At 37.6% G+C, this 18,323-nt stretch overlaps 1 protein-coding gene across 3 annotated transcripts; it reads right to left on the reverse strand.

The window, feature by feature from the left end:
- Positions 1-502: 502 nt before the first annotated feature.
- On the reverse strand, positions 503-16,389 carry LOC137654375 (proline-rich protein 36-like). 3 transcript variants are annotated; one of them, XM_068387975.1, is made up of 3 exons: positions 16,064-16,389; positions 4,535-4,700; positions 503-3,980 (listed from the first exon to the last, which is right to left on the reverse strand). In XM_068387975.1, exon 3 carries the CDS (start codon positions 2,420-2,422, stop codon positions 686-688), a length of 1,737 nt encoding a protein of 578 aa, XP_068244076.1. In that variant the 5' UTR covers positions 2,423-3,980; positions 4,535-4,700; positions 16,064-16,389; the 3' UTR covers positions 503-685. The 3 variants fall into 3 exon arrangements, with proteins under 3 accessions (XP_068244076.1, XP_068244074.1, XP_068244077.1); XM_068387973.1 differs by lacking the exon at positions 16,064-16,389 and adding an exon at positions 10,468-10,550; XM_068387976.1 differs by lacking the exon at positions 16,064-16,389 and adding an exon at positions 10,237-10,449.
- Between the last annotated feature and the right edge of the window lie 1,934 nt (positions 16,390-18,323).

Genomic DNA, 18,323 nt, shown 5'->3' on the forward strand with positions numbered 1-18,323 from the left:
CATGCAGGGGGACTGCCAATCCTAGCGTTTGCAGCCTCGGCCGCTCCCTCTAGGATTCTTTCCTCCCCTGGAGGACTTTTTGCATTTCTTGTCCTTGACAGGAAAGGGCTTAGACACCGCCATCTTCGCTGCAGCTGCCGGTTTCGTCGTCTTGGTAGGACGTGGTTGCTGGGTTGCTGGAGGTTTATAGGGCCTCGATGTTAGAGTCCTATGTAGGAGTGTCCTGGTTGGACTTTCTCCACCTCTCAGCCGCCTGTTCCACGTCCTTAGGCTCGAAAAAGTTCTTCCCCATAACGGAAGAATGTCTGACCCTGCTGATCTCGGTACTGGGGACCTTTTGATGGAATCTCTCAGACACCGCATCTCGACATTTCAAGATGGTATTAGCCCACAAAATTGAGACTTGGTGGGCTAGAAACTCGATCGTACGAGTGCCCGAGATTAAAAAGGTCTCCATGGCCTTCCTGGTACTCTCTTTGGACAAGTCCTCTGAACATAAAAGGATGCCTAGGGACCCTAGCCAGATGTTGCCTGCATGACACACTTCGCTCCCTTCTCCTGGCTAAAGATCTCCGTCGCCGAGAACGAGACCTGCCGGTTGGAGAGTGACTCAAGAGGGACTCCCCTGGTACGCTCTTCCAAAGAGTGGTGTAGGGGAAGAGCTTAATAAGTCTCCTCAACGATATCAAAGTACCTCCTCTGGACACGAGGAGGTGGGAGGAGTTTGTTGCCAGCGCTGGATCGGCTGGAGGAGGCAAGCTTGGAGAGCTGGGCTTTTGACCTTGTCTCTGGCACTCTTAACCCCTTGAGACCAGGGCAAAGCCGCACTACCCTTTGGGGTTTTGAGTCCCAAAGACTCGGTCCAAGACCGTGTCTTTGCCCTCACGAGGGGGATCTCTGGATCCGCAAACCCATTGAGATTCCTCATAAGGGTCAGAACCTGCCAGAACGCATGCTCTGACTCCTGCAGCTCTCCTCCTGAAGGGCTAGCAGCGAAGTCTCCTGTCCCCAAAGGCTCTTCTTGGGGGGACTCGTGGACGTTCTCCAAGTGCTTGGCTGGGTCCGGTCTAAGCCTTGAAGATGACTTTGGCACAGTCTTGGAGTCCTTCGACTCCCTCCTGGGAAGGATACAGGACTCCAACAACGATGGTGGGAGGCTCTTCTCCACCCATACCCGAGAAGACTTTCCAGCGCGAGGTGGGATTTCCCTCATTGGTGAGAAGGGGGAACGCCTCACCTCGCGTAACTCCCCTGAGGACGGAAAATCTTCGTCCAAAGGGGAAGGAGTGAAAGTCTGGGGGGGGGGGGGTGAGGAGGCCTTCAAGGACTTACGAGGAGTCGGCTTCGCCCTTAGAGAAGTTACCACGTTCGACACTCCTCTCTTCCTCTTCAGGGGAGTAGAAGCTGCCACTGATTTGTGGCCCAGCTCAGAGAGAACAGGCTTGAAAGCCTGCATGACCGCTCTGACCAGGGACCCAAACCAAGGCTGCTGATTGACAGCTGTGCTGTCAGAAACTCCCTCTGGAGGGAAGGGGATCGACCGATCCCTAGGAGGAGTTACCAAAGGGGGGTTCGCCTGAAAAGATGAAGGAGAAGTAAAGTCCCTGGACCTATCCGGAATCTTCCCCACTGCGCCCAGATCAGAAGATCGTGGGCGTGCAGGAGATCGTTGGCGCGCATGGCGCACTTTAACAGGAGCTGCTTCTGCTGATGAATGCTTGTGCGCAGGTGAGCGTTGGCACGCAGGAGAGACCTGGCGCGTAAGGGACGTATGCACTAACTTGTGCATACGCCCTTGATACCCCGAAGAGACCGTTGCCTGTTTTACAACGGGATGCATTGGCGCCCACAGTTCGTCAGCAGCCAGGAACGGCGACGGCAGGTCAGCAGGTCTGACGGGTGGAAGGTCGGCGTGTCCTTTGTAAGGACGACCTTCCACCGAAGGAGATCGCGAACAATCTGCAGAGAGGTCCAGGGTTGTAGCTGGGAGAGTCGGAGAACGATGGCGAGGTTCCTCTGCGGCGGACTGCGGTGACGATGAACCAAAGAGGCGCCTCCCAACACCCTTGTGAGGTGAAGGAAGGCCTCTACGGCGAAGAAGAAGGCGGGCTTTACGACTTATACGCCCTCTGGGGGCCGTGGGGTCAGCGGGCTGACCATCAGCAGTCCTCCGAAGAAGAGTCTCTGTCGGTGAACTCCCCCGAGGGGGAGAATCACCGGCAGGAGAGACCGTTGGACTTAGTTCCACCCTCGAAGGATGTACAGAGGGAGGAACTAAGCTTTCAGCTACAGCAGGATCACCACGGGCAGAGGTTTGAGATAACTCACCGGAAGCCTCTGCCACGACAACGTCGACGATAGACAGAGGATCAACCTCTGCTAAAGTCGGCGATTGTTTGACAGCGGCCCCCAACCAAATCATGTCAAACAATGCTTCCTTGGAGGGCGAACCCTCAAGCCCCAAGGAAGCCCAAAGCTGAAACAAATCATCATTAGTTACAGGAATATTTAAATCCTCCCCCGGGGGAGGAGGAGGAGCTGCCTCGCTATAGGAGGCAACTCCCCCTCCCAAAACCCGAGATCGGGCAACAGAACTATGGCCTACGCTACCACTTAAGTATCTCGGAAAAAAATGATCGAGTGGGAGCTTCGGAGGAGGTTTGGGCCACGGAAGAAGAGCCCTTGGGATTTCCTCCTTTCAAAGAAACCTTCGAAGGAGAAATATCCCGCCTGGACTACTTCTTCCAACGCCGAGGAAACCTCTCCCACTGGGAGGTAGACCACTCCCTACACACTTTATTTATATCACACCGCTGGCCCTTACAATACGGACAAAGGGTGTGAGGGTCAGCATCGACCGCCGACATAAACGTGCCACAAGGGTGGTCTAGTAATCCAGGACACTTTCGCATAGCAGAGGCCAACTTCACGCACACCTGTCAAAGGAAAAGCAAAAAGCATTAAATGGCTGTCAAAGAAGGCGAGGGTGAAAGCGGACACATCTGACTACCACCCGAGCCGAGAGCAAAGTGAGCTCAAGCACAGGATGTGTGTGAGGGGGGTAGCAAGCTACCCTCCCTACCCCCCGCTAACTAGCGGTGGGGTAGTAAACCCTCGTTAAAATTCTAATGGCTCGTCATTTCAGCTACGCCGAAAGTAATAACCCATATTAAATAGCGTGGTTTGTATTTCAGTTACGGAACAAATCTCTTTTATAGATTCTTGAATGCCTTAAAATTAGTCTATTTTGCATTTTAAAATGTATATAATGTAGTCCTATTATTCCTATTATTACTTGCTACCCTAGTTGGAAAAGCAAGATGATATAAGCCCAAGGGGTCTAACAGGGAAAATAGCCCAGTGAGGAAAGGAAATAAGGAAAACTACAAGAGACGTTTAAGAATAACAAAAATAAATGTTTCATATATAAACTATAAAACTTGGAAATAAAGAGGATAAAAATTTCAAAATAACAAGAGGAACCGAAACAAGATAGAATAGTGTAGCTGAGTGTACCCTTAAGCATGAGATCTCTAATCTAAGACAGCGGAAGACACTGGTACAGAGCCTATGTCACTACCCATGATAAAAAGAGTATAAAAGAAATCTTATAATCTATGTGGCATGATTACAATCCTACAGAAATACATAAATTGAAAAATCATGAAATAATTGTACCCAAACAATTAAAATTAAATATCATTAGTCACAAGGTGGCACTTTGCATTTCTTCCCTAACCACCACCAAGGGTCAGACATGTGTGACTTATAAATGAAGACGCTTTTGGTGCTTCAGAAAATCTTGGAAGAACTTAAACTTCAAGAAGCAGATCTTGTATTCTATTGTCTTGCAACAAAACTGGTTGACTCTTGAGCAGACTTTCTGACAAAATTCTTGTCACATAATTCGTCGACGAACTTGAAAGAACATTTTCAGGGCTCAAAACTTTTCCCCTGATTTGCTGGCTTGGCCCTGTCACCTGAAAATTGCATTGGAATGAATTTAGATGTACTAAATTACAGCAATGATAACGTAATCAGATGTCAATTATTTTAAAACATATCTAGACATTCATAAGTGATGGCCCAATAATTCTGCTGGGTGTTATAGTACACAGGATGAATTTAATACTAGTATGAACCTTCATTGGTGTCGGCTATTTTTGGAGTTTTAATTTCTACGTGCTAGAATGTTTTATGCATTTAGAACCGCAGAGCGGATCAGTTAGAAATTTGACAGACATTTTCTTAGCTGGGTAAAACAATTTTGTGAATTTTACATTAAAAGTGTCCTGAATAGTATTAAATAATGCTAAATTGATATAAAGTTGGTCATGTGTCCTATCAAAAGTAGTCACTTCATTATTGTTTGTTACCATGGATTACATACCCTATACACACCAAGGCCTTATTTAGCGTAAGGGCATTAAAAAAAATCAAAATATAAACTTGACATAGGTCTGCAGAGAACCCCATGAAGGGAAAATCAAATGTACGATAAAAGATTACCATTAAAGGTCTCTGTGATACTTGCCTTTAACATATTGGATGCATGTAGAAAGCTATTTTCTCTTCTCTCATCAGGTGTCTCTTCTGCTCAAAATGTGTCTCTCTCTTATTGGAGAAACCCTAGGGTAGGTCGAATGGTGCTCAAATTCTTTAGACATTTTTCCTTTCGAAGTGACAATGTATGCCATTATCTGCAAAAAGATATTCCATAAGTATATACAGGTAATGCAATAGCTACATTATCTAAATTCCTTTCTTAAAACTGTACCCACAGATATACCTACTTAAGGCCATATAAATACAAATATATAGAATGGAAATCAACCCTTTTTCTTTGATCCAAGAATCTCTTGCACAGCAAATTATAAATTCTCTACAAAATTGACATTTGAACCCTATCAAGCACACCATCCTGAAACACGTTCATCTTCAACTGATTAAGTTTAGGCAGTTTTTTAATATCCGTTCTCTCCGTTAGTGTCTCTCAAAGAATTTATACTAAGTGGCCTCCCCAAGTGTACTTTAGATATCAATAGTTAGTCTCCATAAATGACAAAATAAATATAATTTCAAAAGTAACTTATACTTTTCCTGGCTATGCAAACACGAGTCTTTAAAATAAGGAATGTCTTCATGGTACTTGAACAACTCTTGAATTCATTAAGGAGGTAATTGATGACAGGTGGACCTTGTTAACATGTGACGTTTGCGGGTGAATAGTTCTACCCACGTGCCAGTCAGACAACTTCTGACCTTCAACTCAGGACTGTGAGGGGTGGTTGAGATAAAAAGTTAAACTTAAAGACTCAGCTTTTTATAGCTAGGAAAAATAATACTTGCTTTCAAAATTTCTTTGCTCCTATGCATATACAAACCATTTGTCTTTTAAACAAGACATTTTGGTAATTGGTGGACAGGAAGTTCCTCCTAGAACTGAACTGACAGGTTCTTTTTCTTCCCTGGGAGTGTCAGTCTGCCTGGTCTCGTACGGGAGAAAAGGAGAGGACTCCAACTCGCTATCAGTAAATCACAAGGAATCCCTTCCCCAAAAGGGGATAGCAGTGGCATATGATGTTCAATAGGTTGGTATACAATCAGCCATCCTCCTCCTCGTCAAGGAGGGACGGGGGAGATAGATAGATTCTAAAGAGTAGAGCTCGGAAGGAAGCATAGCACACCAGCATTGCCAGATCTAGCTAGTAACGGTTTGACTGTTTCATGACCAAGATAGAGGAAGGAGAGATTAAGACCAGATGGTCATTCTACTTTAGATCTCCGATTCACAACTATGCAATACCACAGAGAACATGCTTCTTGTCTCTTGAGGGACCTAGAAACCACACTGGTTACTCCAACAGGAACTACAAAACTAGGGAACAATATTACAGTGGAAGTTTAGACACTCACTGGGGATTACAACAAAGATGCTGGGTTTACAGCAGGAAGGAACCATGAAACCGGTCACACTTAGGAAGCACTGCACAGGGAGATTACCACAGGGGTCATTGGTATCAGGGTCACAAAACTAAAATTACTAGTGTCAACACTGAGCTTACTTGGGTGAAGTAGCCTTAGCTACCCACTCCTTCAAAAAGACATTGAGGGCTTACCTGCAAGACTCAAGGCTAAGCAGGGTGAGATTGGATTGGGGAGGAACCTGTCAACTCAGCCAAGCAAGACAATATCTGGACTCATGTTTGTCTCTAGCAGATTTTATTCATTGTGAGCGTGGTGATTATGTCACCAAAGCGTCTTGGGAACGACCCAAGGCATGTAAGGACAAAGGCAGCTGCCTGCTTCCTGACACACAGTACACGTACTTGGTCGTACTCTTGCACGAGACCTTAAACGGGCAGAGCCCTTCATTTCTGCCTGCAGTGCATATGCTCATTCTCTTGAAGAACAAGAGCGGCTGTACCACAAGCAGAAGTGTACACTTGAAGATATGAATGTTCCTTGTACGTACCATCTCGCCCCGTGAATGAGTCGAGAATGTACTGGGATCCTCTCCCCGAGAAAACGTACCCAGTACTGTACTCAAAGAAGAGGATTAAAACAGCCGGACGTGGATGCCGAGAAATACTTCTGTACTCTTTGGCGGCTGAAGACAAAGCAAGTGTTTCTTCATCTAACCGGCAACTATGCTTACCTAATTAAAAGTTCAAGTGGCTGTTCCTGGTTCACTTACGTTAGTGGAATTATTGAAGGACTATACTTTGTATTTGTGTAGGAATGAACTACGGCAAAGACTAACAAGCAAAGAAATAAATGAGAGGGTTAAGTAAATAAACAATGAAATGGGACCTATCCTTGCCTGATTAATCATAATCTTATGATATGCATATAATTGTCCAAATTTCTAGTATAAATAAATTTTAACTGACAACCTTCGAACATATGTCCTCTAATCAATTTTTTTTTTCTTCAAATATTCACTAAAACTCTAATTTCTCACCTAATCGAAAAATAACTACGCTGGTGACGAAACCTTAGTTGAACTTTATCCTTACGATTCTGGAATAATGAATCGACCACTGTTTTCACACAAAACTTCTTCTTTGGCAACCTTTTCCATAACATGAGAAATTTTATTTGGATCACATTGGAAAACTATATATGTACCCTCTTTACGCAAAATTCAAGTAAAAAATTAAACAATTATCAATTCATTGCCAAATATAAACAAGTTTTACTTAAATTTTATTTTAGGGAAAATACTAAAACAATGGTCAGAAATGCATTAATAACAAAACCTAACGAATTGGAAAAACAAAAATACATACGGTTTATGTGATTGGTGTGAAATTAATGTACCATAATTATCAATAATCTACAAGTCAGTCAAAAGGGCTTTACTGCCATGTAGCTCGCTTTACTTGCAAATATACATCCTAACGGGAACGTACCAATCTGGCAAGATGATATGGATGTGCTGCGCACACCAACTTTGTGGGTCGCTAATATTTTCTTGGTTAGTATTCAATACAGTATATTAACTTCTAGCAAAACTGGAATTAGCTATAAGAAATGGATGTGTGCTGGCTAGTTTGACATTTTTTCTTAGTACATTATGATTAACGAGAGCTGAGACATAACTTGCTTGTTGATCGATTGAAATGTGATGTGAACGCTATTTTGGAGTCTTAGTCCATTATGATTAACGAGAGCCGAGACATAACTTGCTTGTCGATCGATTGAAATGTGAACGCTATTTTGGGGTCTTAGTCCATTATGATTAACGAGAGCCGAGACATAACTTGCTTGTCGATCGATTGAAATGTGAACGCTAATTTGGGGTCTTAGTCCATTATGATTAACGAGAGCTGAGACAACTTGCTTGTCGATCGATTGAAATGTGAACGCTATTTTGGAGTCTTAGTCCATTATGATTAACGAGAGCTGAGACATAACTTGCTTGTCGATCGATTGAAATGTGAACGCTATTTTGGAGTCTTAGTCCATTATGATTAACGAGAGCTGAGACATAACTTGCTTGTCGATCGATTGAAATGTGAACGCTATTTTGGAGTCTTAGTCCATTATGATTAACGAGAGCTGAGACATAACTTGCTTGTCGATCGATTGAAATGTGAACGCTATTTTGGAGTCTAAGTCAATTGCTTTCGTCTGGAAGACCGATTGTGGGTTACTTTGCACGCGTTATTATTATTATTATTATTAAATGCTAAGTTACAACCCTAGTTGGAAAAGCAGGATGCTATAAGACCAGAGGCTCCAACAGGGAAAACAGCTCAGTGAGGAACGGAAATAAAGAAAAATAAAATATTCTAAATATAGTAACATTAAAATAAATCTTTCATATACAAACTTTAAAAAGTTTAATAGAACAAGAGGAAGAGAAATAAGATAGAATAGTGTGCCCGAGTTTACCCCCAAGCAAGATAACTCTAACCCAAGACAGTGGAAGAACATGGTACAGAGGCTATGGCACTACCCAAGACTAGAGAACAATGGTTTGATTTTGGATTGTCCTTGTATTTGCTTTTGACAGCTTGTTTTTTATATATATTTTTTTGCCTTTATGAACCACTCAAGAACTACAAAATATTTATGCTCAAGTTACCAGAGGTAATTTTACAAGAGCCTTTTATCCCCTTCTGCTTCAGACCCTATTATGACAATAGTCAATTTATTTTAACGAGGCATATTTACACCGACTCGCAGGGGTGCCCTTTTAGCTCTGAAAAGTTTCCTGATAGCCGATTGGTCGGAAGTATTCGGACAAAAATAGTTCTGACCAATCAGCTATTAAGAAAATTTTCCGGGCCAAATGTTGGTGCAAATCCGCCTCATTAAAAAAAATTTACTATACAGTAGTCAGAAGATATAGCATAGTGGAGTTCAATCAATTTATAAATTTAATGTAAATTCACCTACTCTGGTCATTGATTTTATCAAAAACGGTCTATGCTCAGTGAGCAATGGAGGAGCATAAACCATTTTAGAAATGAGTGCTCAGGGAAAAAAGATACTTAACACAACGCTGCTCGAGAGAAAACGGTGTACGAGAGAGGTACTGTACTTCTGCCGTCATTAGTCTGTGGGCGTTTCACTAATTTTGGCATTAAATTTTTATTTTTCTGTTATTTTTTTTTTTTTTGTTATTTTGTTGAGTTTCGCTATTATCATCTTTAAAACATTGGTTTTTATTTGAATCCACCAAAAACCCGGATTCCCACCTGGGGAACCTGATTGAAGGCGGACCACAGAAAACAATTTCCAATAATATAATAACACTAACAGAAAAAATGGGATTTTTCATGCAAAAAAAAAGCTGGGTGTAGTCCACTGAAATGTTACCAAAATAATAGCGCAGCCAAACCGCAGACATATGATAGGACGCATGGAAAAATAAAGTGGTGGGCATCGCTAATACGGAGAGTGGCAAATATGGATGCTGCAATCTGAGTCAGGTTAGGTTGAAGTACCTTAGCGTAGCTCATATCCCTTCAATTTCCTTACAAGTCATGTCCAACAGCTACGAACAACCAGTCGCCAAAAAACCATATAGGCTACAAAAGTATTGAAACTCGGCTTTACCTTGCCACTAACAGACTAGTCAGCAAATACATATTCATACCTGTATTTATTTAAAAGTAATTTTTTTCCCGCAATTGAGCAGTAGAAGTAAATCGTTGAGAGGAGCATGAGTTGGACAAAATTACTTGCTTAGCCCAGTCAAAGCAATGTTGATCCGCAAGTTACGATTTCAAGAATCCCCCCCCCACACACACAAAAAAAAAAAAAAAAAAGAAGTTTTTAACCACAGACAGCAGCATCACAAAATTAACCTCCATATATTTTTGACAATACAATTTATGGGGCACGGAAAATATATCAGTAAAGAGCGTAATTTTTCCTATAAGAAAAAAGTAGTTTTTATACTAGGTTACATTGCCCTGTAATACACTACAATAATACCATATTTTTTAACACTACAATTTCAGGGGCACAATATATCTGTCCCTACTAAAGGATTTATTACTGTACCTTTAAGCCTGAAGTACACTGTAGAATGAGTCTTTAGGCACGACAGGAAAATAGCTAACATTATATATAAATTATTCTCCACAACCATAAATACAAGGGAAAAAGGACAACCTTCGAGGTATGAATCAACAAAGAATCTTCTCATTTCTTCTATACGCGAAAACGTTTAGTGCAAAATATGAATTATAATAATACAGAAATTCTATGTACACATACCATTGTATTCGGTCTTGAATAAATAGCAATGAACCTTAATCATCATCAGAAAATATATATGAAAATTGTCTACCATGATGGCCGCCATTGGCCAGGACAAAACACCGGTCTGACAAACAATAATTTTGCGATTTATAAGTAATCAACAGCAAATATGTCACATTTTGAGTGCAATGCATGAACAAAAGCAATGATATTCATTAACAGAACTGTGGAAACGACGGAACTTACGTGGAAATACGTATGAAATATGGAAAATGGCGCAATTCAACGATCGTTCACCAAAGAATGGAAAGAAACCAATGACGACTGACACATTGACACAAGCTGAAGCGATATTACTGAAGGAATGATGTCTGCCAGATGTACAAGAATAGCATTGTTGTTTTATTCATTATCTTAATATGCACAACTTTGAATATAAATACTTCATTTAATTTTGTTATCAATATATTTTAGATTATAACAAGCATAAACATTTCTCTCTGCATTAGGTTTAAATAATGATAATTAAGTAAAAGTGGTCAAGAGTACTAGGAACTTGTGGCAGCTTTTTCAAAGTTGATTTTTCCGGTGAATAATAAAGTTCTATTCATATTTTCAAAGAAACTACGGAATTAATTTTAATTTTTATATGTAATTTGGATAAATGAATAATTAGACATAATTTTCACAGAATATTAAGAGTAACAGCGCCTAAATTAGACATATAAAAATCGATTTAAAATATCTTTTAGCAAAATTATACGTCGACATATTTTTCAATAAAGAATATATTGTCTTAAGATTATATTTACTATTAACAAATAATATTATTGGTAGATATAAAGTAAATGTAAACAAAACTCTTTTTTCTATTAAACAATATAAGATATAACTTGACATATTACACAAAATTAAGAAATCTTGAAGGGATTTTTGTAAACAAGATCTGGTAATACAAAAAGGTGTGCCATTTAAAATGGAATATTTTAAAACCACGAAACAAGATATTGAAATAAAGGCTTTTGGATTATACAATAACTTTATTTTATGAATAAAATGTTTATTGTTCATTATAATAAGCAGATAGCTATTCGGAAAAGGCCTTAAATCGTAGATGACAGAAAGGGGGGCGTGCCCCATCCAGTGACTGACAGCCATAGAGAAGCTGACACATATATAAACAATACATTCAATTGTTTCTTTGCTTTTAAACCTTCATTCGTCTACATTTATGCATCAAACTATTCATATATATTAATTTGTTCTTCTATATACTTAAAATGTATTAAATGTAGGAAAATAGGGAATAATAGTATCGCCTCCTACTGGTGCCACATACGTAAACATAATATTCAATGGTTTTTTTGCTTTTACACATTCATTTGTCTACATTTATGCATCAAACTATTCATATATATTAATTTGTTCTTCTATATACTTAAAATGTATTAAATGTAGGAAAATAGGGAATAATAGTATCGCCTCCTACTGGTGCCACATACGTAAACATAATATTCAATGGTTTTTTTGCTTTTAAACCTTCATTCGTCTACATTTATGCATCAAACTATTCATATATATTAATTTGTTCTTCTATATACTTAAAATGTATTAAATGTAGGAAAATAGGGAATAATAGTATCGCCTCCTACTGGTGCCACATACGTAAACATAATATTCAATGGTTTTTTTGCTTTTAAACCTTCATTCGTCTACATTTATGCATCAAACTATTCATATATATTAATTTGTTCTTCTATATACTTAAAATGTATTAAATGTAGGAAAATAGGGAATAATAGTATCGCCTCCTACTGGTGCCACATACGTAAACATAATATTCAATGGTTTTTTTGCTTTTACACATTCATTTGTCTACATTTATGCATCAAACTATTCATATATATTAATTTGTTCTTCTATATACTTAAAATGTATTAAATGTAGGAAAATAGGGAATAATAGTATCGCCTCCTACTGGTGCCACATACGTAAACATAATATTCAATGGTTTTTTTGCTTTTAAACCTTCATTCGTCTACATTTATGCATCAAACTATTCATATATATTAATTTGTTCTTCTATATACTTAAAATGTATTAAATGTAGGAAAATAGGGAATAATAGTATCGCCTCCTACTGGTGCCACATACGTAAACATAATATTCAATGGTTTTTTTGCTTTTAAACCTTCATTCGTCTACATTTATGCATCAAACTATTCATATATATTAATTTGTTCTTCTATATACTTAAAATGTATTAAATGTAGGAAAATAGGGAATAATAGTATCGCCTCCTACTGGCTGATAAAATAACTAAATTATCATTAGAAAAGTATTAACTGAAAACTTTAAATGTAAACAATGAAGGAAATCGAAAAATCTAACCAAATTGTGGATATTTTTATAGTTTGAATGTATCAAAAGAAAGAAGATAAATCTATATATAATTTCCACATAAGAGTAGTTGCCAATATCAGCTAAAACTGATAAAAATAATCTAGTTAAAAACCTTTACTAGCAACGTAGTTAGGAAGTTTATTTTAAAATAAAACTATTGTTATAATTTCAATTAAAACTTTAAAAATCAATAAACTTCTGCAAAGTCGAAATAACTTATATATCTAACAAAATAAACAAAATTTTATTGAATTTAATACTCGATTTAACTAGAAAATAATGACTTTTGATAGGGTTTGGGGTAAATATTATTGGTAAAACAAAAGGGCGGACAATACAAATATAAAGATTTTCGAAGCTGTGGAATGCAGACAGAATAAATAAAAGAAATTTATTAAAAAAAAGGGCTATATTTCTATTATTTCAATCAATGAAAGCTAGGAAATATAGTTATTTATTCGAGAAAGCCATAAACTACAACTGAAAATATAAGAGGAACGGCCTTTCTAATGGAGAAGACACTATTTCAAATGCCAACTGCAAAATTACTGATTTACTATTATTATCATCATTACTGGCTAAACTACATCCTTAATTGGAAAAGAAGGATGCTATAACCCCAAGGGATCCAACAGGGAAAATAGTCCTATGAGGAAAGGAAATTAGGAAACGGATAGAATAGTGTGCTAGAGTATACTTGTATATCCGAGTTTGCTTTTTGTTTTTGTTTCTCATTTCTTTTAATTTCGATACTCTGTCACTTTTAATGACTAAAATGGTAAGAAAGGATATCTTAGAATAAAAATTTAAAGAATAATGATACCTATTCTTTTTTTCCACCATTATCCATACATTGAAAGGTCGGTTGTCAGATGCGCCTTCTCCAATGCCTTCCATCAAAGGCATCCTACTCTACGAAACCTTTTCTCTCCATATCATTCTTCACCTTATCACCCCATCTAATCCTCTCCTCCCTCTTGATCTTCTCCCCATAACAGACTCCTCCCAAGCCCTCCTCACTCCCTCCCCACCATCAACAATGCCCACACACCAGTATCTGGACAAAATCCTACAGGACATAATTCCCACGGACAAATTCCCACAAGATACAATACCACAGGGCACAATCCCACAATGGGAAAAGAAGAAAATATCATACGGTAGGGCAAGGTAATGTTTTTAGTATCTTATTCATTTATAATTTAACAGTTCCTATTAATGAGTCACTTCATGTTGACATGATATGCTCAACCTGTCTGCCCTTTACATAATTTATTCCAGTTATTTTATCCTTATTTGATGACTAGAACATTATTATTATTATTATTATTATTATTATTATTATTATTATTATTATTATTATTATTATTATTATTATTATTATTATTATTATTATTGTTATTATTATTATTATTATTGCTTTTGTTCACTCTTTTCATGATCTTGCACTACAAAAAGTCGAACTATTCTTCCTGCCAGTTCATGGGCTGCCAACGATGCTTTGCACAACCTTAGACAGGAAGTCCTTGGGAAGAGTGTGTGGAAGCAAGTCTAAAGTTCTCTGTATTCCCAAAGAATGCGTTTCTGAGGGTGTCTGTCCAATCAAATCCTGGGCGTTGAGTGTTGCTTCCTTGATGTGCTCTATGTTCACATTGTCTTTGACAACTTTTATAGAGGCTGGATTGGGATCACGATTGTGTATTGTTCCAACTTCAAGATTGTCTATACTAATGGAAGTTTCCAGACTACCCTTGCAATGGTCATTGCGAATACAAATGGTATTCTTCTTGGTATAAATCTTCTGGCCACCCTCGTCACTGGCAGTGACCTCCATGGCGACGGTTGAAGTTGAACAATTTCCTCTGACTTCTATTCCATACCACGCTGAAGTCACCTCTCCTAGTAATGGGTAGAGTGGCGTATATCTGGTCCAGTGTGACTTCTTATTAAAAAATTTCTATGTCAAGATAGAATATATCTAACCAACTATATTACATGATATAATGCAACGTGGGATTCTGTCTACTTTTCACATTGTGGGATCAAGTCTTTTGATATATTTTACCTGTATAAACCACTGGAGATGTTGTAAAATGCAAAATGTAAAAAAAAAAACTAATTCGAAACATTATATGATAAAATGACGTCGATAAATCTTCCAGGAATTAAAAATACAGCCAATATCCTCAATAAAATAATATTGATTTAACAATAAACACAAACTAGGCAGTGTGATACGTAAAATACCTAAGAATATATACGACAAACTGATGTAGTAGGTCCTGTAGTGAGTAGGGTTCCCCTGTGTGATAGGACCAGGAAAGCAGCCTTTAAAGTAAAGTAATATGCTACATGGGCACAGAAATAAAACCACATTCACGTAATCGAATCTTTGATGGAAGACCCTTCATGATGTAGACACCACAATTTACCAGAAGTTCAACTAAGAAGTTACAAAACATAGACAGTGGAGCAAGACTGATAAAAGGTGCCCCACCTAAAGAAAGGATCACCCATACACTCATTTATTTACACTGACTGCCTATTTAAGTAAGAATCGAGTTTAAAATATGTACAATAATCCATCAAGTTATCAAAACCGGACAACCAACATATCTAAGAGAATTACTACATATTGTGCAGCCAACAAATCTTGTTAACACGAGAATAGTTACAATTGGTTCCAATTATTAGAACATGGATATATGTCTACTGTAGGCCCCGAAGACTATACAATAAGCTTCCACTAGTCATCTGACAGACGGAATATATTAAGGCTTTCAAGAGGAAACTGAAGACTTTCTTGTTCTCTAAGTGCTTCGATGGTTTAGATTTGACAATAAACGAGTGATATACGGTGTGAAATGCTGAATGCCTTGGTATGCATATGATAAAATGACTATGAAGGTTAGGTAGAGAGTAAGGTTCCTCTACTGTATAGGACCAGAGAAGCAGCCCTTAAAGTAAGTCAAGTAAACGACATATAACGGTATAACTTCGGATTAAAATTTAGCTAGCTAACATTTTCATCAATATAGGATTTACCTTTTTTATATTTAGGTTAAAACGGGTGATTAAAGGCAATATACCAACTGAAAAACCTATAAAATTTTGAGATATAAATGACTATAGTAATAACGGGCATTATAATGTATTGAGATTCTATTCAAAATTCAAATCACACTGAACAACGTCTTCGTAAATTATAATGAATAAAGACACACCCAGAAAACCTTCAAAGTGTAGGCTTCCCCTGCTGTATAGGACCAGAAAAGCAGCCATTAAAGTAAACGTAAAGTATCTTGGAATATATAGCTCGATACGTAAGCTTTTCGAAACAACACAATTAAATGCTTTTAAGATATCAAACTTGACTTTTGAATTAAAATTGTATCCCCGAGATTGTAAGAATACCAAACTTCAAATAACCGGTAATTACCTTAAATGTTTCTTCTTCAAATAGGTACTAGCTACAAAACACGTCTTCTCGAAATGGTGTCTTTAGCCTCAATGACTCTTCGGTAGCTCAAGCAAAGAAGTCCTTCAACCAACCAGAGACCTCCACCACACCTAACAATTGTATCACCTCTTTTCATTGGCGTTTTCAGCTACCAGCTTTGTAAAAAGATCTCCCATTGGTTGGTTGGACTCAAGGTATTTAATAAAGCATTCTCAAAAGTATAGGTATAGGATAGAAACAAATGTTTTTACGTTGCCAAACGTCACTTCATGAACACAACTGACAAAGTTATGCTTACATTAGTTTATACTCTAAAAAGAAGAAAACGTTATTATGTATGTTAAAAGAAAACGATACATTTTAAATGGGAGACATAGATATATACTTAATACAATGATTATCGCAAGACAATTCAATTTTACGATTATCTTAGCAAGTATTTTTAATCTATTTCTTTAGAAATATTATTTTGATATATTTATAAAGCTTTAAGATATGATTTTAACTAGAATTAACTCAGAATAAAAGGAAAATATCGACAAACGATTTCATATAGCCTACTTGGATTGATTTTTTTCCTTTTTCGGATTTGGGTCATATAACACAGCGCTGGGAGGCCATTCAGAGTCAAGATGCAACCAAGGGTGTCATTTGAATACATACTGCATGCCATCAGAGGTGTACCATTGGCAATAGCTCCGTAAGGAGAGTAATATGTTCTAGCTCTACTTGTATTCTTATCAGCCCTTGCCTAGTGTGTTACGAATTAAGTTTATTTTATATACCAGGAATAATTGTTTATATATTGCATTCTTTATAGAACCTATGATCATTAATTTAATTAGATTATTAAAGTTATCAATAATTCTGTTCCTAATGCAATGTATATTAAAGTCATAGTCAATGGTAGGAATTAAAAGCCTGAATTCTTTATAAAATTTCATTCATATAAATAATGGTACACAAGTATTGTAACGATGTATGTTTTGTAGATAATTTGAACCATTCTTTATCTAAGTGTCATCAAAACCCAGACTAGGCTACATTATGCCTGAAATATTTTAAAAGACAGACCACAGTAAACATGCTAGAGAAAAAAAAAGGAGATTTGTTTTTCTTAGATTAATGTAAACTAATTCTTCATGCAATTTATTTTTTTAAGTTTCTTATAAGGATCTACATTATACATTAATTCAGATCCATACATCTAATATGACACTAATAGACTTTTCTCTCTGCTCTGTGTTTTTAAATAAATACACAGCTTATCGTAGCATGGAACACTGTCTAAGCTACGGTTTTAAAACAAAGTTTGGCATCATTCTTGGTTGAATAAGATTTACATAAACATCGCTAATCCACGTGATTTTAATTAATGCAAATATCACCTACAATGGCATTTAACATCTGATGTATATGCACTGTTAATTCATTTATGATAAAATGCTTTGGGATGGGCAAAGATTCTCCAATGTCTAACTTTTAGCATTGCCGTACCTTCAGAGGAATATATTTTACGAAAATAAAAGATCATTGCACTGGCATCATAGCCAGTTTTAAATCAGGTAGCGTCGAGAAAAAAAACTCAAGCTTACTCTCGTTCGTCAGATTGACAGTTCTTCTAAAGAAGACATTTTCCGGTCAAGTGGACTCTAAGAGTTACTAGGAGTGAATTTTTATTCCAGCTGTGACCAAGTTGTGGAATGATTTTCCTAATAGGGTAGTTTAATCTGAAGAAATTCCCAAGTTCACTTTTACAATTTTTTTTTTTTTTTTGTTCAGAGGCTGACAAGTCTTTTTATAGTTTATTTATCACATTTCTGTTTTGACGTTACTGTTTTTAGAATGTTAAATTTCTGTTCATTTCGTTTTCCTTTCCTCACTGGGCTATTTTCCCTGGTGGAGCCCTTGGGCTTCTAGCATCTCTTTTCCAACTAGGGTTGTAGCTTTGCTAGTAATAGTAATAAGGATAATGGGTTTGGCTGAAACTTCCAGAAATTTATTTGTTAATTTTTTTTTTCTCCAGGGAAAAACTAGACTAGTGCTTCGTTTATTGTGCCCCATAGCCCGTTAAAAATAAGATCACTTTAAAGTACAATGATAAATCTTTACTCACAGGAAACCAATACTGAATAACTTTCGAGGGCTTTCCTTTCGGAACTAACTTTGGATAACCATCTCTGTAAACTCTGTATCCTTTCCTTACAATAACTTACCTTCAGTTTGAGATGCATTTTAG

This window comes from Palaemon carinicauda, chromosome 15 (assembly GCF_036898095.1).
Source record: "Palaemon carinicauda isolate YSFRI2023 chromosome 15, ASM3689809v2, whole genome shotgun sequence".
In the NCBI taxonomy this organism is placed as follows: Eukaryota; Metazoa; Arthropoda; class Malacostraca; order Decapoda; family Palaemonidae; genus Palaemon; species Palaemon carinicauda.

Bases quoted from the DNA above. Each gene is read 5' to 3' on its own strand.
- LOC137654375 (XM_068387975.1), bottom strand. From the start codon at position 2,422: ATGATTTGGTTGGGGGCCGCTGTCAAACAATCGCCGACTTTAGCAGAG.